At 40.7% G+C, this 25,429-nt stretch overlaps 1 protein-coding gene across 1 annotated transcript in view; it reads left to right on the top strand.

Moving 5' to 3' along the window:
* Positions 1-2,210: 2,210 nt before the first annotated feature.
* The window catches only part of acvr2ab (activin A receptor type 2Ab), a 79,354-nt gene continuing 56,135 nt past the window's right edge, over positions 2,211-25,429 (top strand). Inside the window, exon 1 of the mRNA XM_039606228.1 lies at positions 2,211-3,195. Within this exon, the coding sequence (XP_039462162.1) occupies positions 3,141-3,195 (55 nt within the window). The 5' untranslated portion in view covers positions 2,211-3,140. The remainder of the gene's footprint in view (positions 3,196-25,429) is intronic.

The following is a 25,429-nucleotide window of genomic DNA, read 5'->3' as shown; positions in this document are numbered from 1 at the left end:
AGCTGAGATGTTGCCTGCAAACTGGAACTTTTCTATTAGCTCCCGATCTATTTTCTTACCACTTATTCATCTCGGGGTGATTTATTTCACAATACTGGTGATTTACAACAGGGTTCTCAGTTATCAGCTTACAGCACATGCTAAAGAATTTGCTTCAAAATGCCTCATCAATTAGCAACAACACAACCCATGGATGAATGAATCCTGTAGGTGTGGTATAGGCTGATCATGAAGCTATTGTTACAGCAGCTCATCCTAAACTTCTGTAAGTGAATTAGTTAATTGTACGTGACGCAAGAAAGGAGTGTGACAATCTGATTATGTGGTGACTTGGTGACCACAGCTATGCTCACAGCGTGCTGACACATACTCAGAAACAAGCCTTTTGATTCATGTTTCTAATATCTTTGAAATGATGAACATCCTGTTGGGGCTGCTTTCGCTCTTTCCGGAGAGATTTCATTTGTGATGAAAGTTTGAAAACGCTGCTAGGGGAATAACATTGACAAGAACTAAACTCCTCACCCGGGCTTTGTCAGTGCCTTGAGCCCCAGCCATTAAGCTATGTACAGGACCCCGTGTTTTGCTGAAGATGAAAGCCAACACTCCAATATAGAACAGGTGACTCAGCTTCCAGCTTGGCAGAGAAATCCCCCGAGACCTTTGACCTCCTAATCGTTTAGCAGCGCTTATGGTTGGAGATCTGCTCCAGGCTATTAGAGAGATTAGTGTCACACAGATCTGGGGATGGGCCAAGCCTATATCTGTACTTCATGGTATTCTCAGCATTTATTACTGAACACCCAACCCATGCTGAAACCTGATATATGTAGGTATAGTAGCACATACTGGAAAGTGAGGCTATATGTAGCCTATGTGCGGCATGTGTTGACCTATATGAAGTGCTGAGCTGTATAATGAACATACTGTTGATTAGAAAAAGGACATTTTTTATGTAGTTTAAACCTCAACAACACCACTGTAGATGGCTGTAGTATAAATAGTTTTTCTTTTAACATAAGGTGTATAAAATAAGTACACGTTGACTAATGATATGCAATATAGCATGCACAAAATTAAAATTAATGCAAGTTATTGTAAAGACTTATAAATGTGTAACAAATTGGGCAATTCTTACTTTGAAAGGATGTTTAAAGAAATGTGACCGCCCCTCTTTTCATTCTACGGCACGCACTGGAAAGCAAAGCTAACAGCCTTCCCGGACAAAAACAATCCCTAGCTCATAAAGCAGATCGATCAAGCTGGATAAAGTTAGCCAGATTGGCACCGGAAGTTGACTAGCAGTTCTTTCAGAATTAGGGTAAGACCCCCCCCCCTCCCTCCAATAACATGTCAAAAACATTCAAAATACTAAAATACATTTGTTTATGTGATTTTATGTGGGGTTTTTAAAAAAAAATTTTTTTTTCTTATTCATACAAAGTCCATTAATAACAATGTACTCTGGACCTCAACATTATTGAAGCAATGTGGGATCATCTTGATAGAGTCTTCATAGTGCAGTGGTTTACAAATTCGCCAAACATGCTAAATATCTCTGGTTCATTTGAGGGAAGAGACAGTAATCTCACAAATGGCATCCAGAGTCAAAATCTGCCAACTCAAAGACGTGGAGCTACCTGCTGTGGCAACTCCTTGTGAATAAGGGAGCAGGCAAACGTAGCTCCTTGACAGAAAACAGAACAAAGGGCAGCCAACATCCAAAGAAGAGCTTTGAATGGTTTTCATAAAGCCTGGAAAACTATTCCTGAAGACTACTTCAAGAAATGACAAGAAAGCTGCCTAAGACAGTTCAGACTGTGTTGAAACACAAAAATAAAATCTTAAATAAAAATCTTAAATCAAATCATTTTCAAACATTTTGAGAAGTCTGTTAATTTTGGGGGCAGATTTTATAAATAATAATGGAAACAGTCACTTACTCAGGATTTAAATAAATGTTTGCGCCAAAGCCTCTCTGGGCTTTTTATAAAATGTATAAAATTGATTTTAAAAAGACATCTAAACATCTATCTAAAAAGAAAATCATACGTTTTTTGCTTCGGTTGCGTAGTTTTATTTTTTATATCAGTGAACTAAAATTTCTCTTTACAGCCGTTCGTTTACAAGCGTAAACGCTGTGGTTTTTATTTTGAAAACCCTCGCCGGAAGCTCGTTGTATGAGCTGGGTAAGCCTAACAGGGTGCCAGTGACGCCATCTTGAAATCGTCCCGAGCAGAGGAGGCGAGGAGGAGACGGACTTGGGAAAATCAGCTCGTCCTAAACTCGACAGCTACGCGGATTAACGGCAGCTTCAGCGGCTAGTGCTATCATATGATAGTCTTTCCACTTGTTCATTCGAATCTTTTGGACCGGGAACGGTTGTTTGGCCCACTTTGGAGAGGGCTGTCGCAGCGGGAGGGGGGCAAAGGCAGTCTGGTAATCGGTTGTTTCCCTGCTGGAGCGGACGGAGCCGTGGTTGTGGCCGGGCAGCCCCGCCGGACCGTCGGACGAAGCCTAAAATCTCTGCACGGAATATAACACCTAAGATAAAGCTTTTAAATCCTTTTTTGCAAATAGCGGGAGAGTGGAAATGCTCCCTTTCGACGCAGTTTGGACATTTTGAGAGCTATGCGACGGAGCTCACCGAGGAGAAGTTTGATTGGAGAGCGGAGTGCGTTTGATTTGCAGTCCGATGGATGTTAGCCCTGCCCGGCTGTGGCTCGGGTCCGTGCACCGTTCTTCTGAAAAATAGCACCACCGGGCACAGGTGAACAATGCTACTGCTGCAGACCTGGCAAGTACACGATAACCCCGGCTCCAGTGCCATCAGTTCACCCTGCATTGCTTGTGTATAAACCTGGAAATACCAGCGACCATCCCCTCCTCCTCCTCCTCTTCTTCATCATCCTCCTCCCGTCTTCTTTTTTTGGACTAGTGAGGCTTGCATTACCTGGGATATTTTGGATGTAGACTCGAGCTTGACTTTTTTTTTTTTTTTAAGATGCAATATTTCCAGAGACAACAAGACATTTAATTTGACTCAATCGTTTTGAGATTTTTTTTTTTTTAAATTCTGGAGCTTTTTGTGCTTTTGTAAAATTCTCTTTCTAGTCAAGAGGATCCAATTCGGATGGAAAATGGGAGACGCCACCAAATTGGCCTTCGCCGTTTTCCTCATCTCCTGCTCTTCAGGTGGGTGTGGAGGTGGGGGGCAATGTATGTTGCGTACGGTCAGCCGTGCAGTGCATAGCTTGCTGTTATGTGTAAGGAGTGTAACCTCTTTTTGGGCATCATTGGCGTGCATGCAAACTACAGGTGAGCCCCAAGATTGAAGGGGGGGCTCAAAGGGCCCTTGAGTGGCTTCCTGTGGGACACACGGGTACAAATTGGAGTTTTTTTCATGAAGTTAATGAGGGAGCAGCCAGGGATTTGTGTTGATGAAGTGCAAATAAAAGGTAATCAGTCACCATTTTTTAAGGGGAAAATAGGCATTGATGTTTAATCGCGTTGGCCAAACTGGATGCATGTGGCTTCTTTCTACATCTACATGCTAAAAGCCATTTTCAGCACTCTGTGTTGGTAGATGTCCATTATATGTACTTATTTCCCCGGGGTGGATGTTTAATGAATGTCAGTGTGGTGATAATAAAGGAAAGAGAGGTCATCTCGGGAGTGCAGGGCATGCTGTTTATGTGGGCGACTGGGAGAAATGCTTCACACTTTACTTTTTTACTTGCCAGAGTGTTCCGAGAGCAATTGTTCTTTAGGAAGAGAAGTCCTTGAAGTTTGTCATTTTAAATCTACCTTTTGGGTTTGGTTTGATAGGACAAAAGCCACTGAATTTTATTTATTTTTTTAATAGAATGAGAATAATATAGTTTGCAACAAATATAAAAGAGGAGACAGACAAGCAATTATATAACGTAATAGATGATTAAAGGGTAAAAAGACGGAAAAATCACATGACTAAAAGCAAGGTTACAAAAATGTGTTTTTACAGGAAGTCACAGATTTTACGAGCCTTATCTGCTCAGGCAGGTTTTAGAAAGCCAAGGGCTCCTGATGGGAGAAGCACCTCCACTTCCTCAGGTGGGGCGCTTTCTAACAATGTGAAGTAGGTTATATAAGGGGTCAGAATTTCTGCTACTTGGCCTTAAGCATGAGTAGGAAAATCTAAAATGTACTGGGAGTCAAAGGATTGGGATGATGTGATGCCGTCTGTACCAGTAAGAAGCTTCGCTGCTCCGTTTTGAACTGTTTGGAGGTGAGAGAGTGGTGTTTCATTTGCAGTAATTTAGCCTGGAAAAAGCACAAGAATGAACCTTTTCCAGCTAATATTTTGTTTAATTTTAATAGTAGATGTTATTTGGAAGAAGCAGGAAAGGAAACTTTTCTGGTTCAAAGGTTAGAGCTGAGTACGTTTCTGACTGCTGACTTTAGGGTTCTAGGACACCTTCAGAGTGGTTTGTATGATTTTTAGATTAGGGAAGAACATGATGTATGACTTTTTTTTTTTTTTTTTTTTTTTTGAGGCATTTAATTAAAGAGAAGTGTGTGTTTTAGGGATCATAAGGTATCTATTTCAAATCTATTTATCCTAGGGAAAGCAAATAAATAGGACCTATAACAGGACCTAAAATCGAACCTTGTGGTATGCCACAGATAATGCTCAATTAAAATGCTAAGAGGGGTCACGAAACTCCAGCTCCACACTCCTTTTTGATCCATCTCCAACATTTATCTTTTGCCTGGACACCTTCTCTTAATTTTCCTAAACCTCAATACTGGTGGAAATACACACATAAATGGCTAGTCCTAAATCTCTCTAGCTGTGGATTCAAATATTTAAAAAGCATGAACTCTCTCCCAATGCTGTTGGCTTCTGGCTTCGTATCATTAGTCTGACATGGACTTTATTTAAAAAAATAAAACTTTTAGTATGTTAAAAATTTTACCGGTGCTGTCTGTCTTAGTTATTATAAAAGGAGACTGTTTTTAATTTGAGTAATTTGTGTAAACATAGGTAGGACTCAATGTTTCATACATATTAGGCTTATACATGCTATTATCATTGTGCTGATAATAAAAAAAGTAAATTATTGTTATTTTAGTTTTATAATTTGCAACAAAACATGAAATAAGTACCAGTTATTAATAAATAAGTCACTGTAAAGGCGTTGGATGTGGTCAAAGGTAGTAAAGTATCTAATTTATGCTTAATAGACTGTCACTATCAGTATAAACCTTCAAAACTGGCTATTTTGATAGTAAAGGTTTGCAACCCCTGAAGTAACCAAGTGATCGAGTAAATCTAGAGTGGAACAAGATTTTATAACTTTGTATAATTTGGCCTGGAGGAAGCATATAAATAGAAAATGAGATGGGACCTAAAATTGAACCTTGTGGTTTACCACAGGTAATGTGAGCTGTAGACGATGAGGAGTTAGTTTGACCAAAATCGGTTTATTCCAAAAGATTAGAGGAAACTCATACAAGCAAACACATATGGTTTAGCACGATCCAGTCTCAAATGCTCCTGTTGGATCTAAAAAGAACTAAAATCATGATCTCCCCTGTGGCGTGCAATGATTTTTGACTTGTAAAAGCGAAATATTGAGTAGAAACCACTTTTTCTAAAGCTGTAAACTGCACTGTAAATCTTCATTGAACCACTTCCACCTCCCAAAATGAGCTAATGTAGCCTCATATAAACCCTGTGACACTTCTATGACCATGTAATTGTAAATACTTGTGGGAAATTGACACAAGTGTCATAGTAGTTGAGGTTTTGGTGTTGCTAACAAAATAGCACTGCAGTGAGTTTAACTTCCATTTGCTGTTGTGTCACTCGATGTGGTTTGATTGTGGTGCGAGCCTGATGTAACTGGAGCTGACAAAAGAAAACAAAAATTAGGCCCAGAGGCAGAATTTCTTTTCCTGTTGGCTTACAGGATAAACAGAAAATGTTATAACTTTAACGTTTGAGCGTGTTTGTGCAGCTCCACCAAACCGGTTTTCTCTACAGTTGCTGCCGGCTTACGAAATACTCAGTGTACCTGTGTGAAAACTGCCCCAATTAACACCTAAAAGAAGTGTAAAATAAACCCCCGAGTTGCAGCAGAATTGTACTTTCACAGCAAGTCCCCCCCCTTCTTTTTTTGAATAGAAATTAAAAGGTTTCTCAAATATGGTAATAGTCGGGGTTGGTTGGAGTTATAAGACAGGTGCTGCAGGTGATTATTCCACTCACTTATTACTGTCTGAAGTGAGGAAATGAACGAGGTGGAATAATAATCCTCAGTGAAATCGGAGTTGAATTGGCACAGCTCAAGAAAACCTCTGATAAAGGCAGGGCACTTGGCCCAGAGTGGCTTTTATTTGATGAACATGCCAAAAGAAATGAACAGAGAGAGGTCTCTGTAGCTTTTCAGTGATGTTCATTATGCACCTTTAACCAGCTTCAATTCACTGTGAGATGAAACTGAGAGAAACAGCTTAAACATTTATCAGAAACTTGTTTGGCAGTAGGGGAAACAATCAACTAGTCTGCTCACATAGCCTCTGAAGACAGCCACCATTATTTCAGGACTTCAAGTGTGGACATCCCGTTCTGCCTGCGGGCCATTTAAAACCCCAAATCAACGTCTGACGATAAGGGAGGGTTTTGATGTTGCAGTTTTGGGAAATATAATTTCTGGACTCAGCCGAGGCATGTTTGATAAGTAGAGGTCCAAACTGTAGCTGCCTGGTTATGGCAAACAGTCAAACTCCCCATTGTTTAGCTCCATGATGCAGTGGTTAATACACTGGCCTCACATGCAGAAGATTCTTTGTTCAAAACCAGGTGGAGTCACGAATCCTAGTGAGTCTGTAAAAATCGGTGCCGAATCACGTATGCAAATCCATCCGCTGTGTGAATTAGAGAGCAGCCAGAAGAAGGTTCCACTTGGGTGTTGGGAAAAAATAAATTTATTAACCCTCAACCCGACCACATTCTGAGTGGGAGTAAATCTGGACTTTTAGTGGAAGCAAAAGTTTGATCTCAATCATCTGTAATATAAAATTACATTTTGTTTAATTACATTTTAAAGAAAAGCTTCTTGATTGTGGTAAAAAAAAATCCCAATCAGTGGTAAGATTGTCATTATTTAACAGTGGGGTTTTTTTTTCCAGAGACATTGGAAAAATAGGTCAATCATTAAACTTAAAAAAAAAGAAAGTTGCCTTTTTTATTTAAACTCAAACTTTAATTAGAATTTAAAGGAAAATAAATTAATGTGAACTTTACAAAAAGCAAAATTGGCAAAAGCAAAGCGATGTGCTGAAAGGCAGAACGAGCTTTAATGCAGAACAGAATGTGGCCAAATAGTTGTTTTTATCTCGATCAGCCAGTCTTTTTAATAATCGTTGAAAGCCAGAATTGTGTTGAAATTGATGAATTGCACAGCCCCAGTAGAAATGTAAGAGAACAACAAATGGGAAAACCAGTTTTGGAAAATGTGAAAGCTGCAAAGAAATAGAGAAGGGCATAAATTTTGCCCTCTAAATTTATTTCAGTATAACAGCCTTCTAACTGACAAAGATGTGGCATGCTACCCCAGATTAAGCAGATAATAGATAAACCGTTAAATGACAGAGATTGTTGGGGTTTTTTTTTTGTTACTTAGTGTTCCACTAAATACTATCGAAATTTTTTGGTTTTACTGCAATGCCACAGTAAGAACAAGACTTTATCTGTGAATATCTTATTCTTGAAGGACTGAGTCCAGGTAATGAGCTGCAGATGCTTTTTTCTTTTTTCTTTTTTTTTTTAACATATTTATTTATTAAAGTTTAAGCTGCTTTCAGGTTTCTTTTATTTACTACATCAGCTTTTCTGCCCTGTGTAGAAAAACCTGAGATGTAATGGTGAAATTTCACTTATTTGCCAAAGGACTTCTCAGGGATTAAATGTGTGTTTAAACTTCTTTACACTTGAAAGGAAGGGTAACAACCTGCAACTATGCTATATGTTGTTATGCAATAGTTTTACTGGTCCAACCCACTGACAATAAACATTGAGCTGTATGTAAAAACGGCCGTGACAGCCCTGCTGTAAAGAAGAACTGAGGCATGACTAAAACAGGGTTTTTGGAGGATTTTTATATTTAATGCTTTGATGCTTTTATTTTGTAAGGGACCTCAGCAGCTGCCAAGTGTTTCACTGCTAGAGTTGCCTGCCAAAGAGTTGATGGGACTTCTTTTTGTTGAACTTAAAGGGGACATTCTGGTAACACCGCACCACCAACAGCAGCATTAGCAGATGAACCTTGAACCTTTGGTCATCTGATGGTCTTCAGGTGACCTCTGCCTCAGATCTCATGTGAGCTTGAACTGCAGGCTTGTAAATATTTACAGTGCTGCAACAGCACATCCAGATCCGGTGAGGCTTACTCTGAACTCTTTAAGTTCACATGAATCAAATGATCGAACGATCATGGTGTGGCCTTCCTAATGCAATCAATTATGCATACTAACAGTAATACCTACCCTACCCTGTGACTGTCTCTTTATTTCTGGCGAAGCTGAGGCAACAAGAAACTTCCCTTTTCCTCTCTATTCGTCAGACCTGATGTGACTGTAACTCAGCGAATCAGTCAAGAGCTGCAGAGGTCAAACCTTGTTATTACAGCCATGTTTCTCCAGTAATTCGGAGCAAATGGGTGTTTAGATTTCTCTACCACAGAGGCCAAGAGACGGACAAGTCGTGTCCCGTGCGCTGCCTGTACATTTGGCCTCCTGTTTTGTACACTGCAGCAGTTTCACACAGACATTGATCCTCTTGCACACCAGTGTAAGGTTACATCAGTATGGCGAGGATGAAGCAGCTCTGGGTTGTTGTTGTTTTTTGTTTTTTTGTTTTTTTTTCCTGTTTCTTTTTTTCTTTTTTAAATCCTCAGCAGCAGCACTACAGAGCCGATGATTCAGTTTCAGCTCTGCTGCACATCAACTTAAATCTCAGTTGATGACCAGTCCGGGGTCTCTGTGTCCTGCTACCATTAAGCTGGGGCTGACTAACATTCACCAGTTGCATTTAACAGGTCAGGTGGTTCTGCCACCAGATTTGCAATTACACTTTAAATAGCATTTGTTTGTTTTGTTTCTTTTTAGTTGACCCCAAACGTCTGTCCTTGCTGTGAAGGATTTGAAAAGATAGGCACTCTTTTCTCAGCTGTGCAAGTAATAATAATTATATAATAATGAATGAATAATCATTTTCAGGTATTTATTTGTTGGGTTTTTTGAGTAAATGTTGAATGAACTGGTATAAAGTGCCTTTCTGCTTAAGTTGAACATTCAAAGCACTTCCCGCTAGAAGTCGGTAGTCGGTGTCTTGTTCATCGATACAACATGTGGACTAGAGAAGCTGGCAAGCAATCCACCGACTTCCCAGTTTATACCAGAACCACAGCTGTGCAAAACTAAAAATCGTCAAAGATGGCCCACCGCATTCATGCTCAGATGACTATGTAGAGTTTGTTTTAGCATTCGAGATTTACCTGGTAGATTTATGTTTTGTTGCTCTCTCAGACTTTATCAAGGTAACAGTATCTAATTTCACTACGCTGACATCTTGATGTCTGGTAGTTGGTAGCCCCTGCATCTTCGCTTACCAGGTATTAGTATCTGTATTTATTCATTGTTTTAATAAGTTCCAATAAATATATTAATTTTAAAAAATGCACAAACTGGGACTTTTGCACTGTACTGTACAATTTCAGACCTATAAATCATTAGGATTGAATTGAATTGTAGCAAAGTTATATTTTATTTTGTAACTTAATACTAAGTTTATATGATTTGATCTAAACATATAGAGACTTATTGGTCAACTTGATTACTAATAATAGGTACTGGCCTTGAAAAAGCCATGTCAGTTGATCCCTGTTTTGCTGTTTAATCCTTGCTGCTAACCAGGTGGCTGCCAGGCTGAGATAAAAACAGTGGAAAATAGCTGCCTGATCTGTTGGATGTTTCTTTTTAACAACTTAATGACTATTTGGATATCCCAAAATCATGACCATGGCTTGTTTTATCATCACAGTGATGCTCTCTGTGAGGCTTTTAAACCTTTAGACCTTTATAATTCTGTCAGTTAAACACAATTCAACTCATTTGGCGTTCCTTTCCAGGCACAGTTAATCATTAGATGTCGTGTGAAGTGTTTTTAATGTTAAACTGAAGACTCCAAAAAAACACTTTAGGTAGGAGGGGGAAAAAAAATCCAATCATGGAAAGTAAAGACTAACGGTCCCAGTAGCAGACTGAAACCATGAAATGTTTACTCGTGCTCACTGAGCTGATTATTTACTCTCTAACCGGTTAAAAATCAGTGAAGTGCACTGAATCAATAGTTAAACCAAAGAGTGGAAAGTGAGAATGATAGTGTAGCTTTATTGTGGTTTGGCTGAAGACGCTCCTGTGTTGTGCTGAAAGCTTAACAAAGCTACAAACTAAATTAATGAAAAACTTAGTTTTCCATTAGATTTAAACCTCTTGCATGTGACTAAACCCCCCTCTATCTTTGCGCTGCAGTCCTTTGGCTGCTTCCTCGAGTGGTCTGAGGCCAGCCATCAGCTCTGTCCCATTTTTTTTTTCCCCCTCCTATCTATTTCTAATATGTTCTCTTGCATTATGCATTAGGCTTTGAAAGCACAGGTGTATTTGTTAAGGCCAGATGTAGCCTCTATTTCCCATTGGGCCCAACTAACCGGACAGCCTCCTTCCAAGGCCGTGTATCATTCTGTGCTTTAACAAAAACAAAGCGCTGCACTAGCTCGTGTTCACCGAGGTAAAATGTTGACCCAAGACAGCATGTTGCCAAACACGGCTGGGGAAATTATGACCCTCGACCGGTTGGTTAAATTTAGCCTGTATCCAGGTGTTTTGTGCTTCTGTACACACTGGATTGTGGGTGGCGTATGCAGTCTGGTAATTGCATTTCTGAAGTGGACGATAAACTTACTTAAGCATGCATTGTCACTGAGGAAATTGAGATGAGTCATAGTCATGTTCATCACCACATATGGTTAAAATAATATGTTAAAAATGTTAAACTGTCCACAGTTAGTCTAGCAAATGGCAGCTGCTCACACACTGAACCAACAGTGTTAACAACATGTATAGCCTGAGTATTACTTTGGTTTTAGTATACATGAGAGGCCCACATGGGTAGGATAACATTTTTGTGAGGAGTTGATGGACTTTATTTCAAAAGTGAGAGTGAGTCAGTCAAGGAGTGGTCATTTCTCAATGAGTAGGGTCACTATTGTGAAAGAGCATGTTTTATCCTAACTAGTCGATGGAAGCGAAAGGGGGGGCAAAAAGCAGAGCTCCCGGTGAGACATCAACCAGGATTTCCTGCCTGTTAACCCTGGAAATTATTCACTATTGTTCACTGAGCTAAGATAAATTCTTTATTTATGGTCAAAGTTGGGAAATTCTTTTATGTTGGCAAAACTGAAATTAAAACCCAACCTTTAACAAGTTGGCTTAAATTATGTTGATTATCTTTAAGAATAAATAAAACATGATAAAACAGACTTGTTCAATAAGGTTAAAATATTTCCTAAAATCAAGCTTTGGTTGTGGAATAAGGAAAAACATAATGCGTCCACTTTATGATTTCTCTTAAACTCCGATCAGTGAAAGTTATCGCTGTTAGTTTTCATGAGGCCGACGTTAAATAAAGTAAATAACAAGTGAAAGAAAAAAACAGTGCAGAATATCTTTGCAAAGTTCACTTGTTGTCTGCTTATTTACATGTTGGCAAAGTCTGCACGGTCATTGAACTCCAATGAACTTAAATCAACATCGAACTTGATTATATTTGTGAGCAGCAAACGCCACAAGAAAAATAACTAGTTTGAAATCTTACAAGGACATTTAAGAGATTTCAAAAGCCTCCCTAAAACCTACTCACCACATGAATGACTGTCTAAACTTTGACTCCAATTAAATATCATCAAAACAGCATGATTACTATCGAGGGGATTTTCTTTCTCCTGCTGCAGGGATTTGTTCCAACCTGCTCCCACTGTTGTCGGACTGGGTATTGCCACACAGAGCCTTGCAGTCGAGGTGTTTAAAGTAGTATGCAAATGATTTCCTCTAATGTACCGTTCTCACTCTGGAGTAGTAAATACTTTATACTGAAAACAGTTCTTCTAGTGTTTGTAGAAAGAGACTGAGACAATCTCCGTATCATTTCTTGCAAATATCCACCATTTTATACTCTACCTGACGTATCGTAGGAGACAGGTGGGGAGAAGAGGCCGCCGGGTAACTGAAAGGTCGCATGTTCAACAACTGCTGCAGGCTTTCATGCTGTCAGCGACAAAAATGCAGCCCAGTTTGAGGTCAAATGGGCCAATCCATTGAAAGCATAATACCCTAAACCCCACAATCTTTTAAGAGGAAAGAAGTACTTTGTTAAAAGTGATCCAGCACCACTGTTTATTTATTTATTTAATTATGTATTTATTTTAAATATGCTGAGACTGTGATTGCTGATTTCTCTCACTCACCACAAAATTTGCCAGACAACAGTTATAATTTGTAGAGGAATCTTTTCGGAAAACCGTTGAAGAACGGTCTGAGGTTTCTTTAAAAACAGCTGCATTTTCAGTGATCTGTTGTAGTTTTTGCACATTTATTTAAGCTTGAAGTAAATGTAGTGGAGCGTTTTGTTTAAGCTACCACCCTTACTTGAACATTATAATTCATAGCTTGCAGTGAAAAAACAGAAATGCTGCTCATGAGAGTTTTTGTAACTAAACTATAAAGTCTTTATGATTCAAAAATCTTGTTTATACAATGCTCAGCATAACATATTTCCCCAATAGACCTTTGGGCCTGTAGGTTAGACCTTTATTTGGCCACAAAAAAGTCAATTTGATTACTTCGTATGCTGCTAGCTTAATATACAAGAACCTTACTATAATGCATGAAATAAAGCTTGTTCTACACAATCAGGAGTCGATCATGCAGGTACATGTTAAGTCGCTGAAAGATCTTATCTATATCAGATATTTGGATGTCATCAGGTTGCCTAGCAACCAGCTAGCAACGGGATAAAATGCTTTTATCATTTAGGTAAATATAGCACTTTTCTTACACCTTAACTTCTTGACAAATAATGTCTCATTTATGTCCAAAACAGTTGAATTATACAAGAGATTATGATGTTTTTATATTGCATAGTAACCACCTGGAAATAGGCTATATTTCATATGAACAGGACCTAGCACCTCTATATTTTCCTAAATGTGATTAAATGTATCTCTCGATATTAGCTATTTCTGGATAAATCGGTATTGGCAATTCTTATGTTATGGTCATTGAATGAAAATTTTAAAAGTAAAGAAGATATAGGAGAAACACCCTTCAATCCTGAGTTGAGTGTTGACGTTGCTGTTCATAATAACCTGCTGATCCAGGCAGAGTGGAGATGACTAATCCACAATTTGCTGTGACAATTAAAAAGACTATTTTTTAAACTCCGTAAAATCTATTTGTGTTTTCATGTACCTGCAAGAATAAAAGTATTTTCCAACATATCTGATTTTTATGACAACAATTTATTGGTGCTAAAAATCCTATTGCAGTCAAGTTACAGTAATTAATGACTTAAAACACTGGGGGCCGGTACTGGCCCCCATTCCTTATGTTTGCCACATCTTATTTACAGTCACGGAGGATGAGAGCTAAAAGCTTATAATGCAAATCCAGACTGAGTGACCCGTATAATGGGAAGCCAGCAAATTAAATCGACTCGAATTAAAACAAGGCAGATGGAAGTTCAGGATTGCCGCATCACCTTTAGTGTGGATATTTCATGATATGAGAGTCTCTGAATCCAGCTATCCTTAAATAGCGTCTCAGTCTAGACCACTTGATGTGCCGGTACCCCAGAGATCGGTCCAGAACAGTCTTTTACTGTAATTAATGCATCCTGCAGATGTTGCTTTATGTGCTTGGGAGAGTTTCAGTCTAGACAGGCTGGCTGCTCAGACGGAGAGGCCCGGCTTTGATCCTTGATTAAAAACTGCGAGCTGTACATTCATCATGCTCTTGTTTCAGGCTCTCTCAAGGGTCCTCGCCTGCTTTACACTTAACACACCCTCTTTCCTCCTCTTCCTCCTCCACCACCTCTTCGGCCGCCTCTTGCCAAGATTCCTCACTGTCGTGAAGGTCGCTCTAACTTCTTATCACCACAAAACCACCAAAGGGTAACGGTGACCCGGGGACTCGGTTGGCCCTGGTTGAACGCCGCTCAGTCGTGATAATGCGAGCTTGTCATCCTGCCTTTATTGTTGCTGTCACTTTGCATCTTGTAAAACTCAAAAGCCATTTAGGATGCGCGGAGCAGCAGAAGCAGGAACATGACGTCTAAGTCGACCTAGTAACAGTCGTTTTTGTTTTAATTGGGTCTAACGGTCTTCCGTTATTTGTGTCTGGTTTTAGGGGACTGTTTGTGAAAGCAGCACACGTCACGTCTTAAAGAATTCATTCTTACACATCTTGATTTTCCTGGATTTTTATACCTCAGATGTGTTTGAGAGAGGTTTCTGGCACTGATGTGCGTGATTGGATGATGATTTATATAAAAAGTAAATTAAACTAATAATAACAGGTGGTTAGTTTGTGATATTACTTATTACTCTGATCTAAATTTACTGCTCTTGTATTGTAGTGTCCAAGTGGCAGGCAGGTCATATGTTGGCCTTGATACTTGACACACTAGCATTAGCAATTTCTAGCCTACAGTCTGTGTCACTTTCTTTTGTATTTTGATTAGAGTGAAGATTTAAGATTGGGTGCACCCCTGGGATTTTCTTTTCTTTCTTTTTTTTTGTTTTTCTCTAATGAGCGCTAATAAAACACTCAAATTTCACTCAGGCGGAAGTAAAAGCTTCTAGGATGGTCTGTACAGCACAGACAGTCATAATTCTAATCAGGTATTTCCATGAAAATACTCCCAAAGCCTCCAGCAGCACAGACACAGTGAAGAGGTGCAGTTCAATTACTCAGATTAGCAGGGCTGCTGCCGAGCAGCTCCAGCTGTCAATCAAAGGAGCCACACCCCTAAACTACGGTAGAGGCATAAAGGTGGGGAAACTGCCCATAGAGGAGGCTATAAATGTGTCTATTTCTGCTGTACAGTTGGCCATTTCCACATAGGAGACTATGGATTGACTCACCTTTGGAGCCTCGAGTGGCCACTAGAGTAACTGCAGTATTTCACACTTGACTGTGGTTTCATTTCTGAACCTCTGAGGTTTTCTTTTGCATACAGCTCCATGTAACTGTTGTTTCTGAGACGCTATTACGCCATGCGACAACAGACTGCAGCGGCTCGCCTTTCTTGCTCTCTCCTCTTTCGTACAATGACTTGATGTGGACGAGCAAGCTTTTAAAACGAGACAAGCGACGGCGACGCTCTGCAGAAAACGGGCAGTGGTATGTTGGCACTATAGCCACTCGACTGAAGTGTCGCGCAACCACTCTCTGTACTGCCACACTCTGCAAACATGGAGCAAAGTGTCACGTGTTCGTTATCAAAGGGTGTGGTTAAGGGTTTAAGGTTGCCTGTTAACACACACACACACACACACACACACACACACACACACGGCCAGCGTTTAATCTTGTCCATTAGACTCTCCATCCATAGTTCAGACCTCCTGGTCAACTTGTGTTTTTCTGTGTGTGCTAAATACCACACAGGCTATTGCGTGGTATTTGCTGTGATAACCAGCTTCAGATGCCTTTGAAATGAATGTGTTAGTTGTTAATCACATGCATTAAACTGGACTATCCCTTTGAATGCTCAAAGTGTCCTAATGTCAGACTCCACGCCTCTCTCTCTGTCTTAATTTTTCCTCCACGTGGGCTCCTCCGCAGTCGTCAAAGTGCCCGAGGAGACGTTGACTGAAAGCGTGTGCGGCAGGGACTATTATGTTCATCAGTTGTAAATGGCCTGTAATGGTAAATGGCCTGTATTTATATAGCGCCTTTATGGTCCCTAAGGACCCCAAAGCGCTTTACATATCCAGTCATTCACCCATTCACGCACACATTCACACACTGGTGATGGCAAGCTACATTGTAGCCACAGCCAGTTGTGTGAAATTGTGAAATTGTGTTTTAAAGTCATATTTTGGGAGTAGAAGACGACCTGCACGAGAGGGGGAGAGAGAGAAAGAAAGAGAGGACAGATGATCGCTCTCTAAATATTGAGGAGAGGATGTGTCCCCCATGCTGAAATCTACACCTGTGACACAACAGAAATGAAGGGTAAGGAGTGAGGAGAAGCAGGGGGAGAGAGTTCAAGAGTGGTTGCTAAATACTGCTGCTTTTTTTCCCCACCTCGACTACAAGGCCTTTCAGCTCTTGTAGCCGATTGAAGAGGGATTTGTTCAGTCTTGAAACTCTCGCTTTTCCCCCTCCCCCTGACAGAAAAGCTTTTTTTTTTCTTTCCTCAGCAGGGCTCTGCTTATCACTGACTCATCATGATTGGTATTGTAAACAAAACCATAAACCCCTGCAGATACATTATAGCTATTCTCTGCATCGCTTACTGCACCTGTAATATAATCTCAATCAGAAAATACACCAGTGTTGGGGGGTTTTATTTTGGCCACGCTGCCTCGTGACCGCTGTGTCATTAGTTTCCTTGAAATAGCGGCGAGTCAGGGAGGTCGTTGGTCAGTGGCAAGGGGTCGGTGGGTGCGTGGGGAAGCAGGGGGGTCAGTGACTCCAAATGTTTATTGGTCTGTCTTCTACAAATGCGAAGCTGGTGAGTGCAAACAGTGAACATAGCTAGGTGGCAGACATGTCTTGGAGGGCCACGTGAGGTGACTTAGAGCAAGGCGGTGCGGTAGTTATATGCACTAGCAGCACCAGCCACCGCCTGTGATCCAGCGTGGGCTAACCGTGTCTAGTTCCCCTGCACGGCCTTTATACGAGCCTTACCCAAGCCGCCACAGCCCAGTTTGAAATGTGAGAGCCTTTTAATCACAACTGCAATCATCATACGAGCACAGAAGCATCTTCGGTGTGTCTACATTGAGTCATTTTGACCTTCTGATGAGTTTACTTACTGAAAAGGATTCTCTCAAAGCTTCTGCTGTAAGCTTTTTTTCTACTAATGACAAGATAGAAGACAAGTTGAGGATAAGAAATAATACTAAAGAAGTCCTTTTCAAATCCCGTGACTTTTTTTATGTTGAGGTTTTTTGGTTTTTTTTTAAATGCAAATGTTTTCAGGGCAAAAACCAAATAAAAAAAACCTGGGTGGAAAAAAAAAAGATCTTTTTAATAGCATAATCTATTTGATTTGTTTCAGACTACAAAAATGTATCATATTCTATTAGATTAAGATGTATAAAAGTTTAAATGAGCACCGGGTCACAGTTGGGCTGGAGCTTATTCCAGCTATCACAAGGTTAGACAACCAGACAAACGTTCACATCACATAGTGGTGCATGTGACATCAACATGCTTTGCATCCTTTTATTGACACACACGGTTGCTGTTCACAATATACACAGAGCTGCAGCTCTCCCGCTGCCCGCTAAACATTACCACAACAACTCCAACCACAGGACCCAGTACAATATTTAAGTCGGCGGGGCGTGATTGCAGATGCCGTGCAGGCGCGTCCGCCTTCCCTGCACGGCACCGCAGGCCACGCCCCGCCACAATCACTAATTAACCTAACATCCATGTTCTTGGACTGTGGGAGGAAGCTGGGGTAGCTGGAGCAGATGCATAGAAAGACCTCAGCAAGCTGACGGATTCAACCCCACAACCTTCTTGCTGTGAGCCTTATTTATTTAAATTTAAAAAAAGAAAGTGACCTTTGCAGTACATTCGCGGCCCATACTTGGAGACTCCCTGCTCTGTATGTTACACAGAGGCCAGTTTAGCCAGTACTTTGTTTTCGACTGAGTCTTCTTAGTCTTGGCAGCACAGTTTTAGGTATTTAACCGTTCAGAGCTGGGCTGTATCAGTGACTTTAATGTTATTTATTACAGGGTGTGACCAGCTCTTTTCCATGTAGCAGTGTCTGCACAAAAGGTTCGAAGCCAGTATGCTAATGCTACATCTTTGGGTTTTTCTATGATGCATTCTGGGCCTTTTTGCCCTTTCACCTTTCTTAGAAAGTACAGCACAGAGTATAGACAAATTGGGGAGAGAGTGGTGGTGAATGAATCCATGAACTTAAGGACTGCAGCCATCTGTAAACACAACAAGCCAAATTCATGGTACAGCTGTTCTTATCTGTGTACTTATTTTTTGTTTGTTTGTTTGGTTGGTTGGTTGTTTTGTTATGTTATCCAACAACTGTACGTGCATGAAATTGTGATACAAAGACTAACTTAGAGCAGGGCGATATGACCAAAAATATTTATCACGATATACATTTGAAAATTTGCGATAATGATATAACTGACGATATAATTGACACTAGACAAAATACTTTACAACTCCACAACTTTATTAGTGCAAAAAAACCCATCAATGTATTTTCACTTAAACAAGCAGCTGTTTTTATTTGCATTAAAGTTATATAAAAATGTAACAGTGCAAATTCCTTGCTGACAGTTTAACCAAAAGGCATTTCCAGTGGAAATTGGCCGACATATCCTCAGCATAACCATGTATAATATCCACAGAACTTAAAAAGAGGTTATACACACACAATACCGTAATATTATGTTGAAGCAGAGTATGTATCACTCCGCGAGGCTCCTGCCTACGATAGCTGTAATGCTCCGACAATCCATCAAGCGGTGCGGCTTCGTAGCTTAGCAAAGTCGTACTAAAACATTTGACAGATTTTCGAGTGCCGTGTACCACATAAAATCGTTTCGAGGTCAGTCAACACAACCAGAATTCATACATAAGGCGTACGGGATTATAAGGGGCACTGTCGATTTTCAGAAAAATCAAAGGATTGATTTTAAGTGTGCCGTATTTTCCAAACAACACGGTAATAACGACGGCCCGCTAGCATGCTTTACCAAAAATAGTGCTTTGTTGTGTATCTGACAGACGAAAGCCAAACCAGTTCCACACCACTGAAGTTGCAGCATTTTTACAAACCAATTCTGGTTCATCCGTTTCATTTAACGATGCCCTTTCGCTCTTCTCATTCTGCGTCGCCGCCATGTGCGTATGTAAACATAGGCACTGCGCATGCGCGTTTTACCCATATTCTATCGCGATATTTCATTTTCTTATTGTTGCCCAAAATTACACCGGTATTATCGTGAACGGTATGATATGGCCCAGCCCTAAACTAACTTTCAATTTTCCTCTCTAAAAAAACATTTAGAGAGGAAGTTTGAACCCACATGTGGCTGAAGCTTCCTGTTAACAGCTGGGATGATGCCTCACAGCTCTTCAGAGGTCTTACACTGGTGGCATCTGCAGCCATGCTGACATTAAAGCATGCAAACATGCTCTGATAGTCATCAGACTAAACTGATGAGCTTGCAAAGGGCCAGTTTGGGCCCACATAAGGTGTCGTTTTGACTCTTAAAAGTTTTTTAATTTTAATTTCTAAATACAGTTGTTTTATTTTTACCCTGCAACTTTAAAAAAAAATACTACGAGTCTGGCAAAGATGGAGCGCAGCTCACTGTGTTTTGTTGTGCGCACTTAGTAATGCTCACAAGTAAAAGGTAGGCTCGTATGTTTTGCCTACAGGTTTTACCTTTCAGGATCTTCACGGGAGAGGATGATGGGGAAATTTCTCTGAGAGAATTGGCCTTGCAAAGAGCCAATCTCCTCATTCATATATATATGTGTGTGTGTGTGTGTGTGTGTGTGTGTGTGTATATATATATATATATATATATATATATATATATATATATATATATATATATATATATATATATATATATATATATAGAGATAGATATAGATATATATATATATATATATATATATATATATATATATATATAGAGAGAGAGAGATAGATATATATATATATAGAGATATAGAGATAGATATAGATATATCTATATCTATATAATATGTGCCTCCTGCCTCTCCCCCCTCCTCTATTCTTCGCTCATTGATTGCTTGTTTTATAGAAATGAATTGAAACACCCGTGTTTACAGGCTTGCCGATATTGCAGCATCACTGCAAACTCAATAAGCAGTTCAGCTTTAAGACCAAGTGGCACTTAACATACCCTTCAAATAAATCCAAACATTTCAAGCACAGAGAGGGTGGTGGATCGGAGGGGAGCAGCAGGCGGGTGGGGTGAGGTGGGGGCTTTGGCAGATCCTTCTGCGGAGAGATAACAAGGCGCTTTTAAATTGCTCGTCCTGTAAAGAATGTACGGCACGCAGAGGCCGACCGCACAAGAGACACTGGGGCTGCCGCGCTGGTATTCGCTCCTACAGCCTGCCACCACTCAAGGCTAAGGAGACCCAGGTGCTCCCCTGACCTGTCCGACTGCGGACTCCATCAGCGCTAATTGAGGCGGAGACTGCCGGGCTCGGGCATACCAGCGAGGATTAAAGGGATTGGATTCAGTTGCTGAGTGCGGTGGTTTTTAATGCCCCCTCCACCTCCTCCTCCCCCCCAACCGTGGAAAGAGTGCGGTCTTTGTGACCGGCTCGCCCGAGCCAACCCAACCACCCCTGCCGTGTTACGACACCATCTGATTGAGCATTAACACAGGTCTCCAGCGAGATCTCTGTAAAATTACTGTCTACTGTAAGACAAATAAATAAGTAAAAGAGCGTTTTTATGCACAGACCAGACATTCATCTCCCTATTTATTCAACCGCTGCTGCTGCTGCTGCTGGAAATTAAATGAATGCAATTATATAACTTTCCCTCCCAGCTTCTCTAATTTTACATAATTTCACATGCAAAGAACAAAGCTCGTCATCTTTCCTGTCATTTCTGCGATTGTCACCTATTTGAGGTTAAAAAATCGGCACAGAAAATCTGATGAAGCAGCTCCGTTAGCAGTAGCTCCATCACAGTTTGTACAGTGGTTTTTAAAATAAATAAATAAATAAAACAATGTGCTGCCATGGCTCTGAAATTGTGCATAATATCCATACAGTGAGGTGGTAACCTCACCGTGGGACGATGGTCTCCCATGCCGCCCCTGCTGCCTAATGCCTGTGATAGTGGAGCGGCTATAAATGGTGGAAAAAATCTTTATCCGAGCCGACCAGGAGCTGCCCCGGAGGCAGGCGGTGGGATGCATTTCTAACTGGCAGTGCCCACGTTTTTGGAGTCAGGGAGAAAGATGGGATGGTGGATATGGAGAAGTAGCACTACGTTTAGTTTGTTCAGGTACTTGTTTGGTTTTTTTTTTATGTTGCTCAGCAGATAAGGTCTCAGACATGCAGGATTTTTGATGGCTCTATTTCGACCCCAAGACCAGGGTTCAGCAACCTTTACTATCATATCAAAAGAGCCATTAACTACTTGCTAAGTACAGCTGAGCCTACGAGGATTATGAAGATGTGCAAATAATTCAAGTCTTTACCACATGCGACTACTCTGCAGTGGGCTGTTTATGATTATTAGGGACTTTGCATTACCATTACTGTAATTTTAAGTAGTTTTAGTTACATTTTTGAAACGATATAATGATGATATAATAGAAATTGTTCAGGCAGAAAAAAGGAAGAAAGCACAACAAACTAACTGAGACTCTGTCAAACTCAGACTCGATATTTTCACTTTTAACTGCTACAGTAGCTTTGCATGATTCAAAGTTCAAAAATTATCCTTCTTTATCTCTGTGCAACTCTTGAGGGTAGCTCCTGCAACCCCTTAAAAGCAGTCTTTCCTCTTATTGGCTGCTCGTCGTGAAAAGGTTTGAAAGGCAAGCAGGCGGGGCTTCATCGTCCCCCTCTCTGACCTCAGAGATCCGAGGGTAGAAAAAAAAACTGTCTGAAACTGAGCTTGTTATTGTTGATCTGTCCTCCATAGCCACTTATAGTGGTGCTTAACTGAGTTAGCAAAGTTTTTATTTTTATTTCATTTTGACTTTTTTTTAAAAAAATTCAGTTTAGTTTTTATTAGTTTCAGTGTTACTTTTACTCTTTTTGATTAATATTTTAGTTTTAATTAACTACAGTGACCTTGGCACTTGAAAATGAGTTGAAATTAGCAAAAAAATGCAATGAGTTTTAATTTTTTCTCAGTGAGTTGTGATGTTTTTTAAGGCTGTTGCAGTATCTCTCTCTCTTTAATCTGAGCTCCTGGACTGATTACGTCACCTAAATGTTGCCACCAACACCGACACGATGGTACACTCATGCCTTCAAGTCCAGTCTCGCCCATCGAGTGGGCCACGTTCCAAAAATCAAGATATGGCGTTGTAACAGTAGGTCAAATAGACTGAAAAGTTCCCACTAGAGTCACCTGGATTTTTTTTAAACAATAACCTTAGTATATTTAATGAAATCATGCAAAATTTTACCTTCAAATAATGACTAGAGGTCCTGGAAGTACATGGGGCTGGTGAGTAGAAATTTTGTGCGTTTGCATTTTTGAGCCATCATAACTTCATTAGTACAGAGGGTTCTTTCAGGGCTGGTACACACTTTTAAAAACACATTCAAGCTGTTTAACAACTGCAACTGAATCAGTTTTACACCCTCTCCATGTGCCACAATCTGACAGCAAATCATCTCAGTATCATAGCTTTACACTCACTTATTTTCCATGTGGACTTTTTTGTTTTTCCTCTATTAAAGTAGTCATAACAGATACCTATTTGAGTACCTTCAGAGGAAGAGCTGCAGCTCGAAACAAGACCTGACGGCTTATAAAACCTTTTCTGCCTGAACCCAACGCGACCCCGAAGTCATGTCAATTCTGTTTATTTCTCTGTGTGCATGTCTAAACTGGACTGGCGCTCGTTGTGCTCACTGCTCTGCTGCACAACTTTGGAACTGCCTCTGCTCCACGTGCATGGCTTTTCGCGGTCAAATGTTCAACACCGCTACGATTAGAAGTTTTTCTCCGACATGCAAAAGCTGCATTTAGTCGTGTCTTGAGTCAGTTATCTCAGGAGGGAGAGGAGTGTCAGGTTGCATCAGGAGCAAAAAAAAGAGCATTGCCGGGAAGCCGAGAGGCTGGCTCTGCAGACGGCGTTTTGACCTGTGGCCTCAGCCCAAACGTCTTTATTCAAAGCCCATCGCTCATGCTGTTTCTTTTTTCTTTCTTTTTTTTAAATTGCGGGTCGGACTGATTCCCACACAAACCAGCGCCCCAAACGCCCATACATCACCTCCAATCTATTTCATCTGGGCCCCGGACGCAGATGATAAGTTGATCCTTAGAACAAATTCCATCATAACGAACAATCCCCGCTGCTGGCAGGCACACAAAAAAAGCCTTGATGAATGAGTTGTTTACCTACTTCAGTGCACGCAGTGCTGAGCGCAGGCCCGGCCCGCCAAAATGCCACTTCATTATGAGGCTGCAGAGCAAGAGTGCAGCACAGCCTGCCCCTGTGACCGGGGCCTCGCAGACAGGAAATTGGATATTAGTTCCTGTATTCCTCAACAACAGTCGTCAGGCAGAAAACGCTCAGATGGGCTGTTCTCGAGTCTGAAATGTCACATTTAAACGCTGTTATTGTCCACTGATGACAAGCTCAGGTCCCGGGTTTCTTTGTTTGTTATTATTACTATTATTATTATTATTATTATTATTATCATTACTTAGAGCTCATGCCATATTTCTGCCCTCCACGACCCCGAGATTACGTGTCAGTGAAACCAGAAACGTGGTGGTGTTGATAGGAGAGTGAAACAGACTGCAAAGCTTCCTCCGCCACGATATAGGTTGAATCATTGTGGTGTTAACACAACTGGCAGCGGCAAGGAGCCAAATGTACATTTATTTATATGAAGCAGTGGCATGTTTTCCAAACTGTGAGGCTGAAATGTGGCCCGTTTGGCAGATGTTGTTTTTGTTGTTGTTTTTCCCTTGCCTTTTTTCTTTAAACTGTAAGTGTTGCTCTTCAAACTCAGAGGGACAAAAAGGCTTCCTGCCACGCAAGCTCAAGGACTTTAAATTAATCAAACACTTCACGGGTTTCACCAGCCAGCAGAGAGAACAAAAAACCTCCGGGCGTTGGCTGGCTTCCTGCCAGAGTGGCTCAGTCGAAATTTCTCTAACATTTGGCAGGTGGTTGGTGGTCATTTCCCACCCAGCATGCACCTCCCTGGCCTGGCGACCGATCGCACCAGAACCATCTCGCTTTGCTAATAAAGAGACATGTGGCAGTTCTCGGGATCCCATGTATCCCTCTCTGGACATCTGGGGAGCCATTTGAGTAACAAAGTGCAGTAAAAGGAGAGGAAATACAAGGTTAAAACCTTTTTAACATGTTTCACAACTGTTCCTGTAAAAAGTTAATGCTCCAGAGGTTATGTTCCGAGCAACAACAGCAGATCATTTCAAAGAATGCAGCCTTCTCATTGATTTAACTGAAAAAGAAAAAAAAATCAGTCATCCAGCAAAAATGTGGAGTCTGGCTCAACTTTTGCTGCTAAACAACAAGTCGGCATCCAGCAAAAATAGTTGATTGTTGATAAATCAGAAACTCGCAGGACCGAATTCCTGGAAAATGCAGACTGTTCAGTTGTGTTCGTTTAACTTGGAGGACAGTTTTTCAAAGTAGTCTTCGTTGTGCTGAAACCAGAGTGATTGCTTGATTATTACTGATTTAACTATTTTGGCTTAAAGTGAAAATAATTCTGATTCTTTAGCTTTAGAAACATAATACATTAGTTGACCTTTTGAGACTTTTCTTTTTAACGTCCAAAACTTTATAGTCCATTTAAAAAGCAAATGAATAAAAAGCTACTTTCAGCTGCTCCCTTTTTACCAGGGTTTGGAGGTAGCGGGACTCGAACCACCTACCTTTTGCTTGTCACGTTAATGTGTTAACCACTACACCAAAAGAAGGAAATATCCATCTATCCCTCCCTCCCTCCCAGTGGCAGCTGGCTTTTCCCTAGCCACACTTTCTAGTTCTTCTTGGGGACATCCCAAGCTGTTCCCAGGCCAGACGACATCTGTAATCTCTCTGGCAGAAAAGTTACAGTTCTCATAAAGTTTATCCCAGTGCATCTGTAGGTTCTGTCAAACAATTAAATAAAGTTGCGTGGGGCCCATAAGGTTGTCTGATTAGGAACTAAACCCTGTAGATGGGTCTTGACTGAAGCCTAACTAAACAGTAAAGCCCAGGTCATACAGGCCTAGAGACTGGTCAGCAACAAACTGCTTGTTCTGAGGAGATTTCTTTTTTATTTTCCAACTGTTTGGCCAGTGCTTGTGGGAAGTACAACTGTCGCTATGTGGAATTGGTTGCAA

The sequence above is a fragment of the Oreochromis aureus genome, linkage group 23, assembly GCF_013358895.1.
Source record: "Oreochromis aureus strain Israel breed Guangdong linkage group 23, ZZ_aureus, whole genome shotgun sequence".
Classification (NCBI taxonomy): domain Eukaryota; kingdom Metazoa; phylum Chordata; class Actinopteri; order Cichliformes; family Cichlidae; genus Oreochromis; species Oreochromis aureus.
Note: the sequence above shows the minus strand (reverse complement) of the source record. Positions and strands in the feature narration are given on the sequence as shown.